General features: G+C 41.5%; 1 protein-coding gene across 2 annotated transcripts in view; it reads right to left on the bottom strand.

Annotated features, from left to right (window-relative positions):
* ube2o (ubiquitin-conjugating enzyme E2O) overlaps positions 1-16,699 on the bottom strand; it is a 47,388-nt gene that overhangs the window by 16,692 nt on the left and 13,997 nt on the right. For both annotated transcript variants that reach the window (XM_004539239.6, XM_012919106.5), the window contains exons 2-5: positions 3,195-3,254; positions 2,765-2,875; positions 588-685; positions 400-463 (exon numbers count right to left, since the gene is read on the bottom strand). In XM_004539239.6, coding sequence (XP_004539296.2) covers positions 400-463; positions 588-685; positions 2,765-2,875; positions 3,195-3,254 — 333 coding nt within the window. The remainder of the gene's footprint in view (positions 1-399; positions 464-587; positions 686-2,764; positions 2,876-3,194; positions 3,255-16,699) is intronic.

The raw sequence follows: 16,699 nt of genomic DNA on the forward strand, positions 1-16,699 counted from the left end.
CATAACCCTCCACAGAGCAGTTTGGACCTGCGGCACCTTCGTGTCAGGGTAAGCCCGGGATTAAATCTGAAGTTATCTACTAAGCCTAAAATTCTGCTCCATAGTACAGGCTCCTGGACACCTGAAGCTGAGGACTGATCCTCAAATAACAGCGAGCACCAGAAGAAATAAAATACAAAGACGGGAGCAGCACGAGTGGAGAGGGACAGCATTATCAGAGCATGTTCAAACTTAATTTTAACAATTTCACACACACAAAAAAAAAAAAAATGGTGAACAGACAGCTGTCACTTAAATTTCAGCCTCTGTGGGGGCTATGACCTCTGAGCAGCAGCCGGGACAACACACGAACAAAGCGAATGTACCTGAAGTGACAGATCAGAGCCGGTGGCTACGTACCGAATCACTGACGTGTGGACAGACATCATAAAGCTTGGCACCGTCTTCCACGCTCATGGAGCACCTGGAGGGAGCGAGACGAGACATTCACTGGATGTGGCACCGATCGACGTACGTTCACGCGATCCAACAGACCGTCACATGGTCACAGTACACACTGCCTGCACACGCACGCACGCACGCTTTACCTGGCTCCATTGGACAGCTTGAGGATGATGTGATTGGTCAGGTCGTACACTTTCCCCAGCCAGAAGTCGTAGGCGATGTAGTCGCCGTACATGAAAGACTGAAAGCAACAACAGCAGGAGCACATCAGCTTCACACTGTGTCAGAGAATTAACTTATGAAGGGCTTTTTCTTCTCGACTCGACTAGATTCTGCTCCTCGGTGTAACCTGACTGCTTAAGAGAAACTGAATATAGTAAATGTATCTAAAATCCAACAATATGAGGACAACTTTGGATAACAACATCCAATTACATCATTTTGTGTCCATCGTTTACTCAAACGTAACAAAAGGTGCATTTAATCCTCTTAATGACTGATGCCAGAAATGATCTTTAGAGTAGTTTCCATCCACATTTGTTGATATTCATCTGGGTTTTCCTGCACATACAAACATTTGTCTTCCACCAAAGATGTTCTGGCCTTTCAATAAAGGAAAAATCACTTTTAAAATGTGCTTTCAATCCCTTTAAATTTCCTTAAGATAGGGTTTAATTTACTCAACAATTACTCATAAAAACAAGAAAAACATTCTTTTAAATCAATGAAAACCTCTGGGCAGCTGTGGCATAAACCTTACATTGGTTAGTGGTCTTATAAGCTTGAAAAACACTGTATATTTGGACCAATCAGAGTTAAATGTATGGTCACCCCCTCAAAGGCACAGTTTGAGGTAACGAAATCTGATTTAAATGTCAAAGTATTAGAATTTATTTCTGCACTTCAGTGCTTAAATTTCTGCAATGTGCACAACAAACGTGCGCGGACGGTGACCTTTTTAAGAAGATCGCCTCGTTAGCACTTGTTGTGGGAAGTGAGTGACTCTCTGCTGTCCCTGTGAAGTGCAGCTGACAGGACAGCAGTGATTATGTTACTGAAATCAGCTGTAAGGTTTGTAGACGAATCCAACAGTCGGTAAAACAGCTACAGGAGTGCTGTGCACCGCATTTGATCTCAGAAAAGGAAATAAAGACTAAACCCATGCAGTGCTGTGAAAGCATCTGTGTGTGAGAGCAAAGGCTAGTTAGCAGCTATGAGCCAGACTCACACTGTGAGTTCCAGCTTTGCGTTTTCCATTCAGTTTAACATCAGTTTGTTTCCAGAGCTGGTTTGCTCCTGTCGGCCTGTTTAAAAATGTTTCCTTTTAATGCCGTTTCTATTCATGTGTGTGTTTTCTTATTAATACGTTACAGGTCCTATTAGGAAGATGCTTAGAACAGCAGAGATACTGGAGAGATACTCCACTCTAAGAAGGTCAAATGTCAAACTTTTGCACCACTGTTTCCATCAGGTCGGACGTGTGGATGAATCTGACTGAAGACTAAAACTAAACACACTTCCTGCATTTTTATTATAAAAAGATTTGTAGGTGCATAAAATGCTTTTATTAATAATAATAATAATAATAATAATAATAATAATAACAACACACACATACCAGTTAGTGTGAAAAAGAGCTTTTTTCTTACTCCTCAAATGCGGCTGATGTAAAACACATTTAAGGTGGTCGTGCATGCTTTATATCTTTATGTGTTACATAATTCAAAGGTGTGTAAACATCACGCGAGAGGTCTCAAACAGGACTTTTATTTCACTGGTCTCAGCATTTCCACTTTCACTGTTGTAAATAAATTCAGTCCGATTTCTACTTCCTGAGACTCGAGCTCTTGCTCTTTTTAATTTCTCCCAGCTAACTGGGATTAGTCAAACCTGGTAAGTATCGCTTCTGAAAGTAATTATTTTTAGTTTGTTATAGGCTTGCTTAAGAGCCTAACACAGCAGAGGCAAGTATAAAGTGCAGAAAAGCCAAAATGCAATGTCCCCATATGAAGCTACAGAGTCTCTAGAGGTCAATTTAGGAAAGTTGTTCTGACCAGGACCACCTTCCCTGTTATTAGAAGCCTTTGCTTGCAGTAAGAAAAGCAGTTAACTTGAGTAAAGTATAGATTATTTATATAGGACTGTTTAAGGCAAGAACGTGTCACTGAGTGCTTAAGTTGAATTCTCCTCACGTCAAACATCCACAAACGTTAAAAGAAAGCAAAGCAGAGAAACTAATTTAGCTTAAAGCAAAGCAGGGCAGAGGTTCTCACGCTGAACTGAATCTTAGTAAATTTGGTCTTTCGGCTCATCTTCTTACCCAGATGTGCTGCAGGTCTTTGCTGTTGACTGGATACAGAACGCAGTTGGTTCCAACTAATTTCACTGCACACTCGATGTTCATGTTGGTCACGGAGCCACACTGGTTATCCTGAAACACAACAGAGACGCACATCAGCCTGTTAGCACCTCAGACCTTTTAGGAGTTTTTTGCATGCACAAGACCTCGCACTGTGAAGAAAACCTCAGAGCTTAATGTTTCATTTGTATTCAGACTGCGTGTTACACGAGGTAAGAGTCTCCTTTCAGTCCTCTACACGAGCAGACCTGCAGTAATATTCGGGTCATGCCTGATGCAGCAAATGAAACAGAGTGATGAACAGTGACGTGACTGTCAGAGGGAAAACGAGAGAGCGGCGCAGACAGAGAGAAGGTGAAAGAGTTCCAAACAGGCGGAGGGCCGCACTCACATTAGAGTTGTTTCTTCGCACGAAGTCTCTGATGACGATCGATCGATCTTCAAGTTTTAACTGCAAGAGAAAGAGCAAACGGTTTGAGAAAATGGTGGCTAACGCAGCTGAGTGACTTCATGGTTAAGACATCTCAATGCTCACAGAAGCTGCTGAGTGTGTGACACTGAAATTGGATCATCATCTTCTTATAATAACCCTTACAGCAGAGGAGAACGCTGCACATCAATAACTCTAATGGAGCCTGGACACAGAGCTGGAAATTAACCAGCAATGAAATCTATTTGCACTCGGACCATAAGAGCGCTACTTATGCAATTTGTCACACGGGCATCCCGTCCTCACCCACACGACCACTCGGCAGAGCTGCAACGCCCTCTGAGAGCAGATAAACGACTCTGCTGTCCAAACAAAGAGACGCATTTCACTGAGCCGGCCAGCAGGAGTGTTTATTCAGCACCGGACGAGTCAGCAAACACAATTTCACTTTCAATTGCTAATCAAAACACTGAAATAAAAGAATACAGATCCAGTAAAACTGAAATGGTTTGTGGATAGTCTGAGGGGCGGACAAAGTCACAGCTTGCAGCGATCGGAGAGGGCAGAAAACAGAAGCTGTTGGACTAAACTTGGCATCGGATCAACTCTCAGAGGGAAACATTGTTCCTGTGAACTGAATTCTGCTGTGTCACGCCATGCCTGTGCGCAGGAATCCAGACTGAAAACAGGCCTGCAGTAAATTAATTAAAAAACTAAACAAAAACATGCCTGCTGTAATGAACAATGGCTGAGCAGCAGCTATAGAGAGTTTCAATGCTTTTTGGATGCCAACACACAGATGGTTTATAATTAATGCTTAGAGAACAACATTAAAAAACGATCAGCAGGTAAACGGCATAAAACGCACTCCTCATGTTCTACCAGGAGTGTGAGCTCCCCGTTATCAGACTGATTTACAGCCCGCGTCCAAATTCAGTTTCCATGATAGATATACACCTTCTCTGTTCACACATGGGTTTTTCTTTAGAGAGGATACGTTTTAAAACGTTTTTAAAAATCCATTAACTGCTGGCCTGATCTCCAAATATGACTAGATCATGTACACAAACTACATAAAGGATGTCAAATTAATTTGACATCATGGGCAACATGAGCTGAAGTGGCCTGGACTACTGAAGACTGCCCTTTCTGCCCATGTAAAGAAGTTTTGCTGCGTATTTAACCCCTGAGATGTCTTAATGATGTCTTCATTTCAACTGTACATCGCAGTTTTTCTCCTTGATAAAGGAATAGACCCTGCCCTTTACTGTGGATTTTATTTCACTTATATGGATATCTTGGTTTCTCCTTTAAAAAAAAAAAAAAAAAACCCCAAAAAAACAAACAAACACCAAAAACAACTCCGGCTCACATCCTTGCTGTGCATTTCCTTCACCTTTAAACCACAGCATGCAGGACTTCATGGGTTCATACATGAAACAGATGAAACACCAGTGAACAGCTAGTTTAGTTCAAGGTCATACAGGGAGAGCAGAATTATTAGGCAAATGAGTATTTTGTCCACATCATCCTCTTCATGCATGTTGTCTTACTCCAAGCTGTGTAGCTCGAAAGCCTACTACCAATTAAGCATATTAGGTGATGTGCATCTCTGTAATGAGAAGGGGTGTGGTCTAATGACATCAACACCCTATATCAGGTGTGCATAATTATTAGGCAACGTCCTTTCCTTTGGCAAAATGGGTCAAAAGAAGGACTTGACAGGCTCAGAAAAGTCAAAAATAGTGAGATATCTTGCAGAGGGATGCAGCAGTCTCAAAATTGCAAAGCTTCTGAAGCGTGATCATCGAACAATCAAGCGTTTCATTCAAAATAGTCAACAGGGTCGCAAGAAGCGTGTGGAAAAACCAAGGCGCAAAATAACTGCCCATGAACTGAGAAAAGTCAAGCGTGCAGCTGCCAAGATGCCACTTGCCACCAGTTTGGCCATATTTCAGAGCTGCAACATCACTGGAGTGCCCAAAAGCACAAGGTGTGCAATACTCAGAGACATGGCCAAGATAAGAAAGGCTGAAAGACGACCACCACTGAACAAGACACACAAGCTGAAACGTCAAGACTGGGCCAAGAAATATCTCAAGACTGGTTTTTCTAAGGTTTTATGGACTGATGAAATGAGAGTGAGTCTTGATGGGCCAGATGGATGGGCCCGTGGCTGGATTGGTAAAGGGCAGAGAGCTCCAGTCCGACTCAGATGCCAGCAAGGTGGAGGTGGAGTACTGGTTTGGGCTGGTATCATCAAAGATGAGCTTGTGGGGCCTTTTCGGGTTGAGGATGGAGTCAAGCTCGACTCCCAGTCCTACTGCCAGTTTCTGGAAGACACCTTCTTCAAGCAGTGGTACAGGAAGAAGTCTGCATCCTTCAAGAAAAACATGATTTTCATGCAGGACAATGCTCCATCACACGCATCCAAGTACTCCACAGCGTGGCTGGCAAGAAAGGGTATAAAAGAAGAAAAACTAATGACATGGCCTCCTTGTTCACCTGATCTGAACCCCATTGAGAACCTGTGGTCCATCATCAAATGTGAGATTTACAAGGAGGGAAAACAGTACACCTCTCTGAACAGTGTCTGGGAGGCTGTGGTTGCTGCTGCACGCAATGTTGATGGTGAACAGATCAAAACACTGACAGAATCCATGGATGGCAGGCTTTTGAGTGTCCTTGCAAAGAAAGGTGGCTATATTGGTCGCTGATTTGTTTTTGTTTTGTTTTTGAATGTCAGAAATGTATATTTGTCAATGTGGAGATGTTATATTGGTTTCACTGGTAAAAATAAATAATTGAAATGGGTATATATTTGTTTTTTGTTAAGTTGCCTAATAATTATGCACAGTAATAGTCACCTGCACACACAGATATCCCCCTAAAATAGCTAAAACTAAAAACAAACTAAAAACTACTTCCAAAAACATTCAGCTTTGATATTAATGAGTTTTTTGGGTTCATTGAGAACATGGTTGTTGTTCAATAATAAAATTATTCCTCAAAAATACAACTTGCCTAATAATTCTGCACTCCCTGTATTTGTGCTTTTCATATGTATACCGCTTCCTTTAAGATACGATTCATTTATCCCAAACTTGGGAAATTCCTTTAATTTCTTATTTGACAGATACGGTAAAACGCTTTACTGCAGCGGTCTCCAACCTTTTTTGCACCACGGACCGGTTTATGCCCGACAATATTTTCATGGGCCGGCCTTTAATGTGTCACAGAGAAATACAACAAAATAAAACTAGTACCGGTACCGAAAAAAAGAAGATTTATTCATAACACACGTGAAAAGACCCAGGAAAACCGAGTTAATGATCAAAACAATAACAAAATAACGCTGAAAACCGATAAAAACCCTGAAACTCATACATTTCACACCTGAGCCTCAACTCTCGCGACCCGGTACCAAACGACTCATGGACCGGTACCGGTCCGAGGCCCGGGGGTTGGGGACCGCTGCTTTACTGTACTTAAATGTTAAGTTTACTCTACTTTTAATCATTAAAAGTAGAATAATCACAATTAGAAGTATTTTTGTTACCTCCATAGTGCCAGTAGTTATGCTTGACTAAATGGTATAATGCTAGCTAACTCAGTTGTTGTTGGGCTGTTGATGCCTTTACATGGAACAAACTGCAAAAATAAACAAAAACAAAACTTTGAATCCCACGGAGGCAGGCGCTGTTCAGTTTGTGCATAAACACCACACACTACACCCGAGAGGACAAAAACACCACCTGCTGTTACCAAAAATTCATCTACAAAAATACTGGCGGTGACCAGTAGTACCCTTTAGCCTCCTAGTAGAGACACCTACAGCATGAATTTCAAAATGCTACGTGACTGTGTTCTGAAGTTTTCACATTCATAAGATTTTTAGAAAACTTGACCTTTGACTTCTAACCTTGAGGTCAAGGTCACTGAGACTCAAACTTATTTGAGATTTTTAGTAGAGTCGAGGTGTCACATTCACAAACTTGTGAATGTGACACCTCGACTCTGTGATCTGTGATTGTGAATGTGACTTTGTGATCACATTCACAAGTTTGTGAATGTGATCATGTCGCTTGCGTGCCCGGCAGGGTCAAAACAATACCCCATCAGACTTTTACGGCTGAGGGGGGAAAACGTTCAGGGTCCAAAATCACCAAAATGTGCAAGAGCGAGGTTTTAATGCCTCAGATTGCTACATTAGGTGTTAAGAGTCCAGTCAGGGCAGAAACACAAAAGTGCACCAACGTGAGACTGTAAGACGTGGACCGTTGCTGAAGACACAGGACTCTAAATGGGGGAAGTGACCCAGAAGTAGCTCTTCAGATTCTCCAAATATGAAAAGAAGGTGTTTGAGTGCTTCTTTCATTCTCCTTTAGGACGAAATACACTGAACCACCCTTGAAAGAAACAAGGATAACACAGCCCCCACAAGGGGTTCATTACCTGGGACTTTCCATCAGTTCTAGACCCAAAGAAGCATCTTGAGAGGTGAAACATCTTCAAATAAACCTAAAAAAGCCTATTTGCCTTCTTTTAAACTCTAAAGATGACACACAATTCACAGAGACACACAAATAGTACAGCTCATGTAAATGTTAACCGAGCGTTATGAGAGGTGAACTCTGAACGGTACACTGCTGTGATAAAAATCGGACTTTCATGAAGTCGTTCACCTGAATGAAGAAGCTCTAAACAACAACAATGAGCTGCGTGAAAATAAAAAAGTGAATTTCAGGCTTAAAGCAAATTCACTTTGCATTTGTTAGGTCCTCAGTTTGATCGCTGCCATCTTGTAGCCTCATTTTTTAATTTTACAGCCTTAATGAAAGGCGGGAGTTACCCTGGATAACGATACGCATGGACAGGATGAGCAACTAATTTCAAGACAACCACCTCCTCTGTTCCTAGACAACTAAACCGTGTGTCCAAAAACATACAAGCGAGAAAAGTGACTGAATGAAATGAAGAAACACCAGCACTAAATACCACCACCCTCGCAACAGAGTTTAACATTCCTATGCAGCACTCAATCAGGTGCTGGCTCCCAAACTGGCACTCAGTGATGAAAACTTTGAAAACCCCTGCTGTAAAAAGGTGACCTGTGGGAGGGCCTATTTTCACTATAGGCAAGTGGAAAAGATGGCTTTACTGGCAGGAAGAGAAGTGGCAGCGAACCAAAAAACCAGAGTTTGGACAGACGCAGATGGAAGTAGAGGAGAGAGTAGAAATCGAATAAAATGAGAATAAGAAGAGCGAAAGTTGATCGTTAACTGAAACGGATGAACCAGAATTGGTTTGTAAAAATGCTGCAACTTCAGTGGTGTGGAACTGGTTTGGCTTTCGTCCGTCAGACACACAACAAAGCACTATTTTTGGTAGAGCATGCTAGCGGGCCGTCGTTATTGCAGTGTTTTTTTGAAAATACGGCACACTTAGATCAATCCTTTGATTTTTCTGAAAATCGACAGTGCCCCTTATAATCCCGTGTGCCTTGTATGAATTCTGGTTGTGTTTACTGACCTCGAAACGATTTATGTGGTACACGGCGCTTGAAAATCTGTCAAATGTTTTAGTGCGACTTTGCTAAGCTACGAACCCGGATTGTTGGAGCATTACGGCTATCGTAGGCAGGCGCCTCGCGGAGTGATACGTACTGTGCTTCAACATAATATTACCGTGTTGTGTGTGTATAACCTCTTTGTAAGTTTTGTGGATATTATACATGGTTATGCTGAGGATATGTCGGCCAATTGCCACTGGAAATGCCTTTTGGTTAAACTGTCAGCAACGAATTTGCATTTGCACTGTTGAATTTTTATATAACTTTAAACAAGCAGCTTTTTTAAAGTGCATTAAGTGCAAATACATTGATGGTTTTTTTGTTTGCACTAATAAAGTTGAGTTGTAAAGAATTTTGTCTAGTGTCAATTATATCGTCAGTTATATCGTTATCGCAAATTTTCAAATGTATATCGTGATAAATATTTTGGGTCATATCGCCCTGCTCTAATGGGGATGGAGAAAAACAGGAATATATACTTATATCAGACTCATGTGTAGGTAAGCAGGTAATACTGCTATTATTAGAGCTGAAACAATCAGCTGATGAGCTGACTGATCAGAATACTAATCAACACAATCCATCCATTTAGTTTGTTAACTGCTTATCCACTTCAGGGTCATAGCGAGGCCAGACCCTGGACAGGTCGCCACTGTTGGGCTAACACAGAGAGAAGGCCACTCACACCTGCAGCCAGAGTCACTAATTAACAAAACATCACTCCTGTCTTTGGACTGAGAGGGTCATTTCTGGGTCATTTTATGCCTGCACAGCAGAGATTCAGAAACAGGGCTAAACTCTGCATCAGGACAATCAGCACACAACTCTTCAATGTTTGGAAATACATTTTTAATTTTACTGCAAAGAGTTGGACTAGAAATGAGCACAGCAACAAGAAGGTGCTGGAGATAACAGTGAAGACTGTATGGCTGCAGTTTGTATGAGTAAAGATGCCCAAACATCCTGTTGAGGACAGTATGAAAAGCGCCTGCAAGCACACACACACACACACACACACAAGCTCTTCAGCTTTATCTTACACTGTAACCCAACTCCTCTGGTTTCTGGGAGAGGAGCCACTGAGTGTGTGTGTGACTGTGTGGAGGGGATATAATCGATGGGTCGCCATGTTCCCTTGTACTCGATTAAACATCAGCTTGTCATCTCCTCATTTCTCTGCAGCTCAGGATTAGAGCATGTACACACACCAACTTCTGTCCCTACTTATCTGAAGCTTTTAGCCAAGAGAAGAGCTTTTTTTGGACAGACCCACAAATGCAGCTCTTCTTCATTAATATTCTTTCAGTGCTTTGTGCTGCAGTGCGCTGCTGTAGTCAGAAACGCTGCGTTTAAAGCACAGGTACAGAAACATAACCACCGAGTGCGAACGCGCTGGTCAGGCAGCTGTTAAAAGTGTCCTGTTGGTATCAAAGTATAATCCACTTAACATGTGTAACTGTAATTTTAATCCACCGTACACCTTGTAACTGGATTATGTCATTTACACTCTGTTCCTTAATTCTGCTAGGGAGCTGCATGCCCCCGCGGTGGTAGCGACGACTCTCCAGGAAGAGGTGAAGTTGAGGAGGAGGGACGGCGCTGCCATCCCATCGAGCAACGCGTTACAAAAGTGATAAAGCAAAAACATTTTCCCCTCCTGATACTGTTATCTCTCAGCAGAGAGGATCGCCTGGGCTTACAGATCTGGTAGAAGCTGCTTTAACCACCAATGAGCTACATGCACCCAGTTTTGTCTTACCCTTGATTTAACTGTATGTTTGTGTTCAGCATCAACACACATGAAACATTAGAAACCTAAACCTTCGAGTTCCTTTTTTTATTTAAAATGCGTGAGTTGTACTGATGTCTAAAAATACAAATGGTCACCATCTTACAGTCTACGTCTCTTACTGCCTAAATGAGTGATTTAGGCAGTAATTGAGGAACTAAAGGGAGATAAAAAATAAAAAACCATATATTACACCTTTTTTTGGCTGATCTTAAGTGCTCTTGTTTCATCCAGCAGTGTCTTGGTTGACCTTTGCATTACTTACTCTCTTTTACCATGTGTGTAAGAAAGAGAAAGACTTAAAGGGAGGTAGGGGAAGGGGCAAAACAGCGAGGACAGAGAAAGAGAAAAGACGAGGAGAATCATATACAGTAAACACTGGACAGCCTGGTATCCCCGCTCCAAGTATCTAGATTTTGTCTTCACAGTTATTTGAGCCATACCTGGCCTAGCCCCTTACCTTTCCTTGGAAAACCCTACATAGACCAAGCAACCCCTAACAACACAGCTACTGGGGCCAGTAGATGAGGTGTTTTGGGTGTGTCCTGGAGGGGATCTGGGGACAGAGCCAAAACACGATGGAAGGACTTTGTCTCTCAGAGAGCTTGGGATCGCATCAGTGTCCTGCAGGAAAGGTCAGGACGTCACTGCTCAGACTAACAGCAGAAACTGAAATCAGTGGAATCAGAGGAGTTTGTGTGTTATGTATCTGTGTGATAAATAGTGAAGCTAAATGAAAATAAAACTGAAGTTGTCATTTTTGGCAACTTCAATCACATCGATAGCACTCTGGGCCCCCTTTCCTCCTATTGTAAAACACATGTAAAAAACCTCGGTGTCTACATTGATGGTTCTTTTAAATTGAATAAGCAGGTGAGTGCAGTAGTTCAGTCCTGCTTCTTTCAGTTAAGACAGCTAGCCAAGGTAAAGCCATACCTCCCAGCTAACGTCTTTGAACGTGTTATTCACCTTTTCCTTACTTGCAGATTGGACTACTGCAATTCATTGTATTTTGGTCTAGACCAGGCCATCATCCATCGTATTCAGATGGTCCAAAATGCTTTTAGCTTCTTTACACTGGCTTCCTGTCTCCTACAATTTAAACTTTTACTTTTTGTTTTTAAGTCACTTAACGCCCGAGCCCCTCCTTACCTGTCTGAGCTCCTCTCTGCTTATGCTCCAGGAAAAACCATGAGGTCTAGCTCAAAATTGATGCTGTCTATCCCACAGACTAATCTCAAATCTCGTGGTGATAGAGCCTTCTCCGTGGCAGGTCCCAGACTTTGGAATAGTCTCCCCCTAAATATTAGATCTGCACAAACACTTGAGCAATTTAAATCACAATCGCTGTTTGAAATGTGCTATATAAATAAACTTGACCTTAAAATAAGTCAGAAGCCAAGTACTAATGAAAGGTCACAGCTACTAAACTAATGATGCAGAATTAAGATGATTCCAGTGTACAGTAGCTTGAAAAACAACATTATTAAACTTGGATGTTGATAGAAAAACGTGACCCTTGCAGAAATACTGATGTTCGCAAAAAAGTAAAAGACAACTTTTAAGTTTTAAGCACAATTTGCTCAGGTTTGTGAATTTACTCTCACATCTGATTTTTCTGCAGAGCAATCTGGTGAGCATTAATTTAGCACAAAAAACAAACAAACGAACAAAAAAAAAAAAAACAAAACCTTAAAGAAATCCTCCACATTAGCAGTGAAGCGATGATATCTCCTTAAGGAGCAGAAAGAGTTTGACAGCTTTAAGGTTTGTTTGGAGGTCAAATTAAAATGAGGCAGCGCTGTGACTTTGTGAAATCTGAATCTGAAAGCAGATGAAGGAGGAAGGTTCCTCCTCGTTACTCACATGATGCACACAACTCCTCGAGGCACCTTGAAATCAAAGCTGTGTCTCTGCACCACTGCTGCTGTGGTGATTTATGCATTTCTTCCAAAGCCACAGGTTCACACACACATGCGCACTAATTAAAACTGGACTTTGACACGCTGAGTGAATGGCATATCTCTTGACATTACCGGTAACACACACACACACACACACGCACACACACACGGCTGATTACCCTGCTACACCGATGGGTCACAGCAAAGCACTTGACTGTTGCTATGGCTCATATAGAGATGAGGAGGAGGGAGGCGGTATGATGAGGTGGTGGGCACAGACTCCGACAACAAAAAGGGAAAAAATAAATAAATAAATAAAAAATGTTTGTGTGTGGTACTTGCCTCGGAAAAAAGAAGAGCAGCAACCTTGGTTGTCTCTTCATCCATGCTTTTAGGGCAGAAGTGGCCAGATTGATAACAAGAATCGATGGAGGCTTTGATTTTCCAGCCTGATTTGCACGAGTCATTATTCAGGTGCGGCACAAAGATGGAGAGGAAGATGGATGCTGCAGAGAACTGCAGCTTGGGGGCCACGCCTGCTCTCTGACAGACAGCTTTCTATACCGGGCTCACTTCTCCTTCACTCTGTTGTCCATACAAAGAAGACACCCGAGCCACAAACACGGGCGCATTCAGTAGTAACAGGTAACATTTCTCTCCACACACGGCTAACTTCACTGAATATGAAGCCAGAAGGTGAAATTCCACCCACAGATGCTGCTAAAAATCTGTGATAATGAAGGTGCGACGTAGCACAGCTACATCCTGCACCTCCGCCTTCAGCCACAGGCAAACTATGCTTCAGCTCAGTGGCGTTTGGGAGAAAAATCGAAAAAAGTAATTTGCAGTTTTGAAAGAAGAGACAAACAAACTGTAAAAGAGCAAGTGAGGCCTTCTGGGTTACGTGGATCCTGTGAGAACTGCGCTCTGGGTGGCTGCCGAGTTGTTTTTATGTGAATGACTTCAATGATTTGTAAGTGCACAAAGAGTTGGCTGAAACTGGTTTAAAAGCAGTGTGTTAGCATACTCAGTAACTGAGTAAGCCAAGTTCTACAATTCAGGTAATCTGTTGCAGAGCTACTATAGGTTCACATTTCATAGTTCCTGCTTGTTCTGAGCTAGATAGGTACAAGGTACAAGACTGTGTGAAGAACTACTTTTTTTTTTTTTTCCACAGTTAAAAACTGCTCATCCCAGAATGCATTGCAATTCTAGACATACGCAGACACTCACTCTGGATGAACTTCTTGAATTTGAACCTATTAATCATCCCGTTGTTGTATAATTTTTTTGTATATATTTTATCCTTGTTATCAATGTAGCACAGTGCTTCATGCTCTACAGCAATCACCACTCTCGCCATTTCTGAAGTTTACCGTTTATTAAGCTACCTGTCTTCACAGGTAGAAACATTTCCATGGTAACAGAGACTTCCACCAATCACAGATGTGGTTTCAATTTAGGACTGTGGGCACGGTAGTTCTTTTCCGCGACTTTTCCGGGGGGTGAGGGGGAGTCTGCTTTGGATGCTTAAAATATTATGGCTCGTAATCAAAATCCCTATGTGGAATCTCAATGGGATTATTACCTCACTGCATGCTGGACTATTTGTGAGCAGCAAGATTTCAGAAGTCCAGAAGAGGTATTAACTTTTCTCAATCATGTAGACATCCAAGTATCAAACAAACCAGATACACCAAAACCTCACGTAAAGGTTGGGATGACCATTGAGAAAGACTAAGCTCGTTCACATCAAACACGACATGAACTAAAGAGGTGAACTGATGCAAATCCACATCCATGCAAGTTAAAAACGTTTCAGGCAAAGCCAGTACACTCAGATGCAAATGTACAGTAGGTCCGTCAGGACGATGTAAATTACATGTGCAAGCTAATTAAAAAAAAAAAAAAAAAAAAAAAAAAAATGTATTGAAAGTTTTATTTATTTGTGACTCAAAAATACTTAAATGACTTTGCTAAGCAGGTCGCCCTGATAATAACAGACCTACATGCACGGGCAGAGCTTCGCCCCATGCAGTAGCTGAATCAAAAGCTAAATTAGCTCATATATCAAAAGTTTTACAATTCAATCAAAAATTAAATGCATAAAAACACGAGCTGTGTTGTGAGTAGTTTCATGATGTTGAGCTGACTCATCACAGTCAGTCTTTGAGTGGTGCTGCAGTCTTTTCTCACTTGTTGCATTTAACAGTGCACCAACAGCATTTGTCCACTTTCAAAAACTGATCGTTAGTTTATATAATTTATTAATTAATTAGTAATTAATTAAGACTTCACAGTAGAATGGAACAATGTCAGAGTCTGCACTGTGGGTCTGCTGAAGCTGATTATGGATAAAACTGAAACGTGTCCGTGTTGAGTTAATGTGAACAGCCTCTGGATCAGATATGTGTGGTGTAGAAGCGACTGATGTAACCGTCTCAAAGGAAACAGGGTCATATAAAACATTTTAGATGTTGTTTGTAGCATCTTTTCAGAGCCTGATGGTTTATGTTCATAACTAGGGCTGAGCATTTAATCTGTTTTCACCTTCAATTACAACTTTGGTTCCCAATGACTTACAGATTACTGTGATCCCAATGATTTACTGATCATCAAACCTGTTGCCATAACAACAAGCCAATGTTTGTATACACTACGGTTTTGTGACTGTAACCATTGCGTTACACTGACAGTTTTCCTACCATTTTTGTGTCTTTTAAAAGCCAATTTCATTCTGTGCTGTTATAACAGTCACCAAATTCTATTTGTTTTTATCTTTCAGCAAAGACAAAGTACCTTAATCTTTGACACAGTTTGCCAGTTCTTCTGCCAAGCGCGTCTCTATTAAGCATCTAAACATAATGACACGATGAGTCAGCGTGGGATCACTGGTTTCATTTTCATCAACGCCACTGATTAAAATCTCATAGGACTCAGAAAAAACATTATGATAAATTTCCACTCATTTTACATTTATGTAAATATTTTGTGATGTCCTCCTAATGAAGTAGCCACAGACATAGCATTAGCTAATGTCCTGCTCCACCACGTTGTCTACTAATCAAAAGGTTGATAGTTTAATCCCCATGTCGAAGTATCCTTGGGTAAGATGCTGAACCCCGAGTTGCCCCTGATGCATCCATCAGAGTGTGGGTATGTGAATCTTAGGCTTGTATGAATGCATGCGATTGTGCGTGAATGAGGCTTATAATAACTTTGCGAATGTGTTAAAAGTTAAAACAGCTCTGCAGACATTAACTTGACAGCTGGCGTATGTAAAGGGGCTATGAAAAGAATTCTAATAATAACTGTGATACACACCAACTAACTGCTAAACACTACACAGGCTGCTACTAATTCAGCACTAATTACAATACCGTTAGGAGACCCTTTGAACTTGTGTGGGTTGGTTTGTACACATTAAAGCCTCTCGCTCTCACACTAGTCTGAAGAACTGCTGTCACAGCTTTGTGATTGGCTGTCTGATGCTGCACAATGAGGTTCTCACATCAGACACTGATTCTGCAAGGATGGTGATCTTAAAATAAAGTAAATACAGTAATCCTGAGTTTATTTAAAAGTGATGAAGCAAAAAAAAAAAAAAAAACAAAAAAAAAAAAAACAGATCAATGATTAGTCTTTGCAGTTTTGTTTATAAGGCAATAAACTGCATCACCAATAAATCCTCACACCCTGATAACCCTTCTTGCTGCTGCAGGACAGCCTAGCTGAAGCCTATTGATTTGGACACAGGAAGGGTGCACGGCTCTATTAAAAACAGAGAAGGCACAAATCCTTTTACCGATGAAGACCACAGGGGATCGACAGAAGGACTAATAGCACAGTATCTATTATAGAGCAATCTCCTTGCTGTGTAATTTGAGAGATGAAACAAAAAAAAAACCCAACAAGGAGCACTAAGAGCCGCAAGACAGCACTGTACTGTATATCAGCAGGGAAATGAGTAGCAAAAAGAAAAAGAAGAAAATGCAGTCACAAAAAGGTGGAGAATAGAAGATGGAGACAGGAAGAGGGTGGTGGAGGATACTCGAGAGTCAATCATTAAGACAAAGAAATGGATGTGGGGAAAAAGAAAAGAAAAAAACGTCAGGAGAGAAGATGCCGAAGGGGAGGAGGGCGCAAGGAGCTGGAGACAGGGTGTGACGGGGAGAAAATGAGGATGAGCTGTGAACGTGGT

The sequence above is a fragment of the Maylandia zebra genome, linkage group LG6, assembly GCF_041146795.1.
Source record: "Maylandia zebra isolate NMK-2024a linkage group LG6, Mzebra_GT3a, whole genome shotgun sequence".
In the NCBI taxonomy this organism is placed as follows: Eukaryota; Metazoa; Chordata; class Actinopteri; order Cichliformes; family Cichlidae; genus Maylandia; species Maylandia zebra.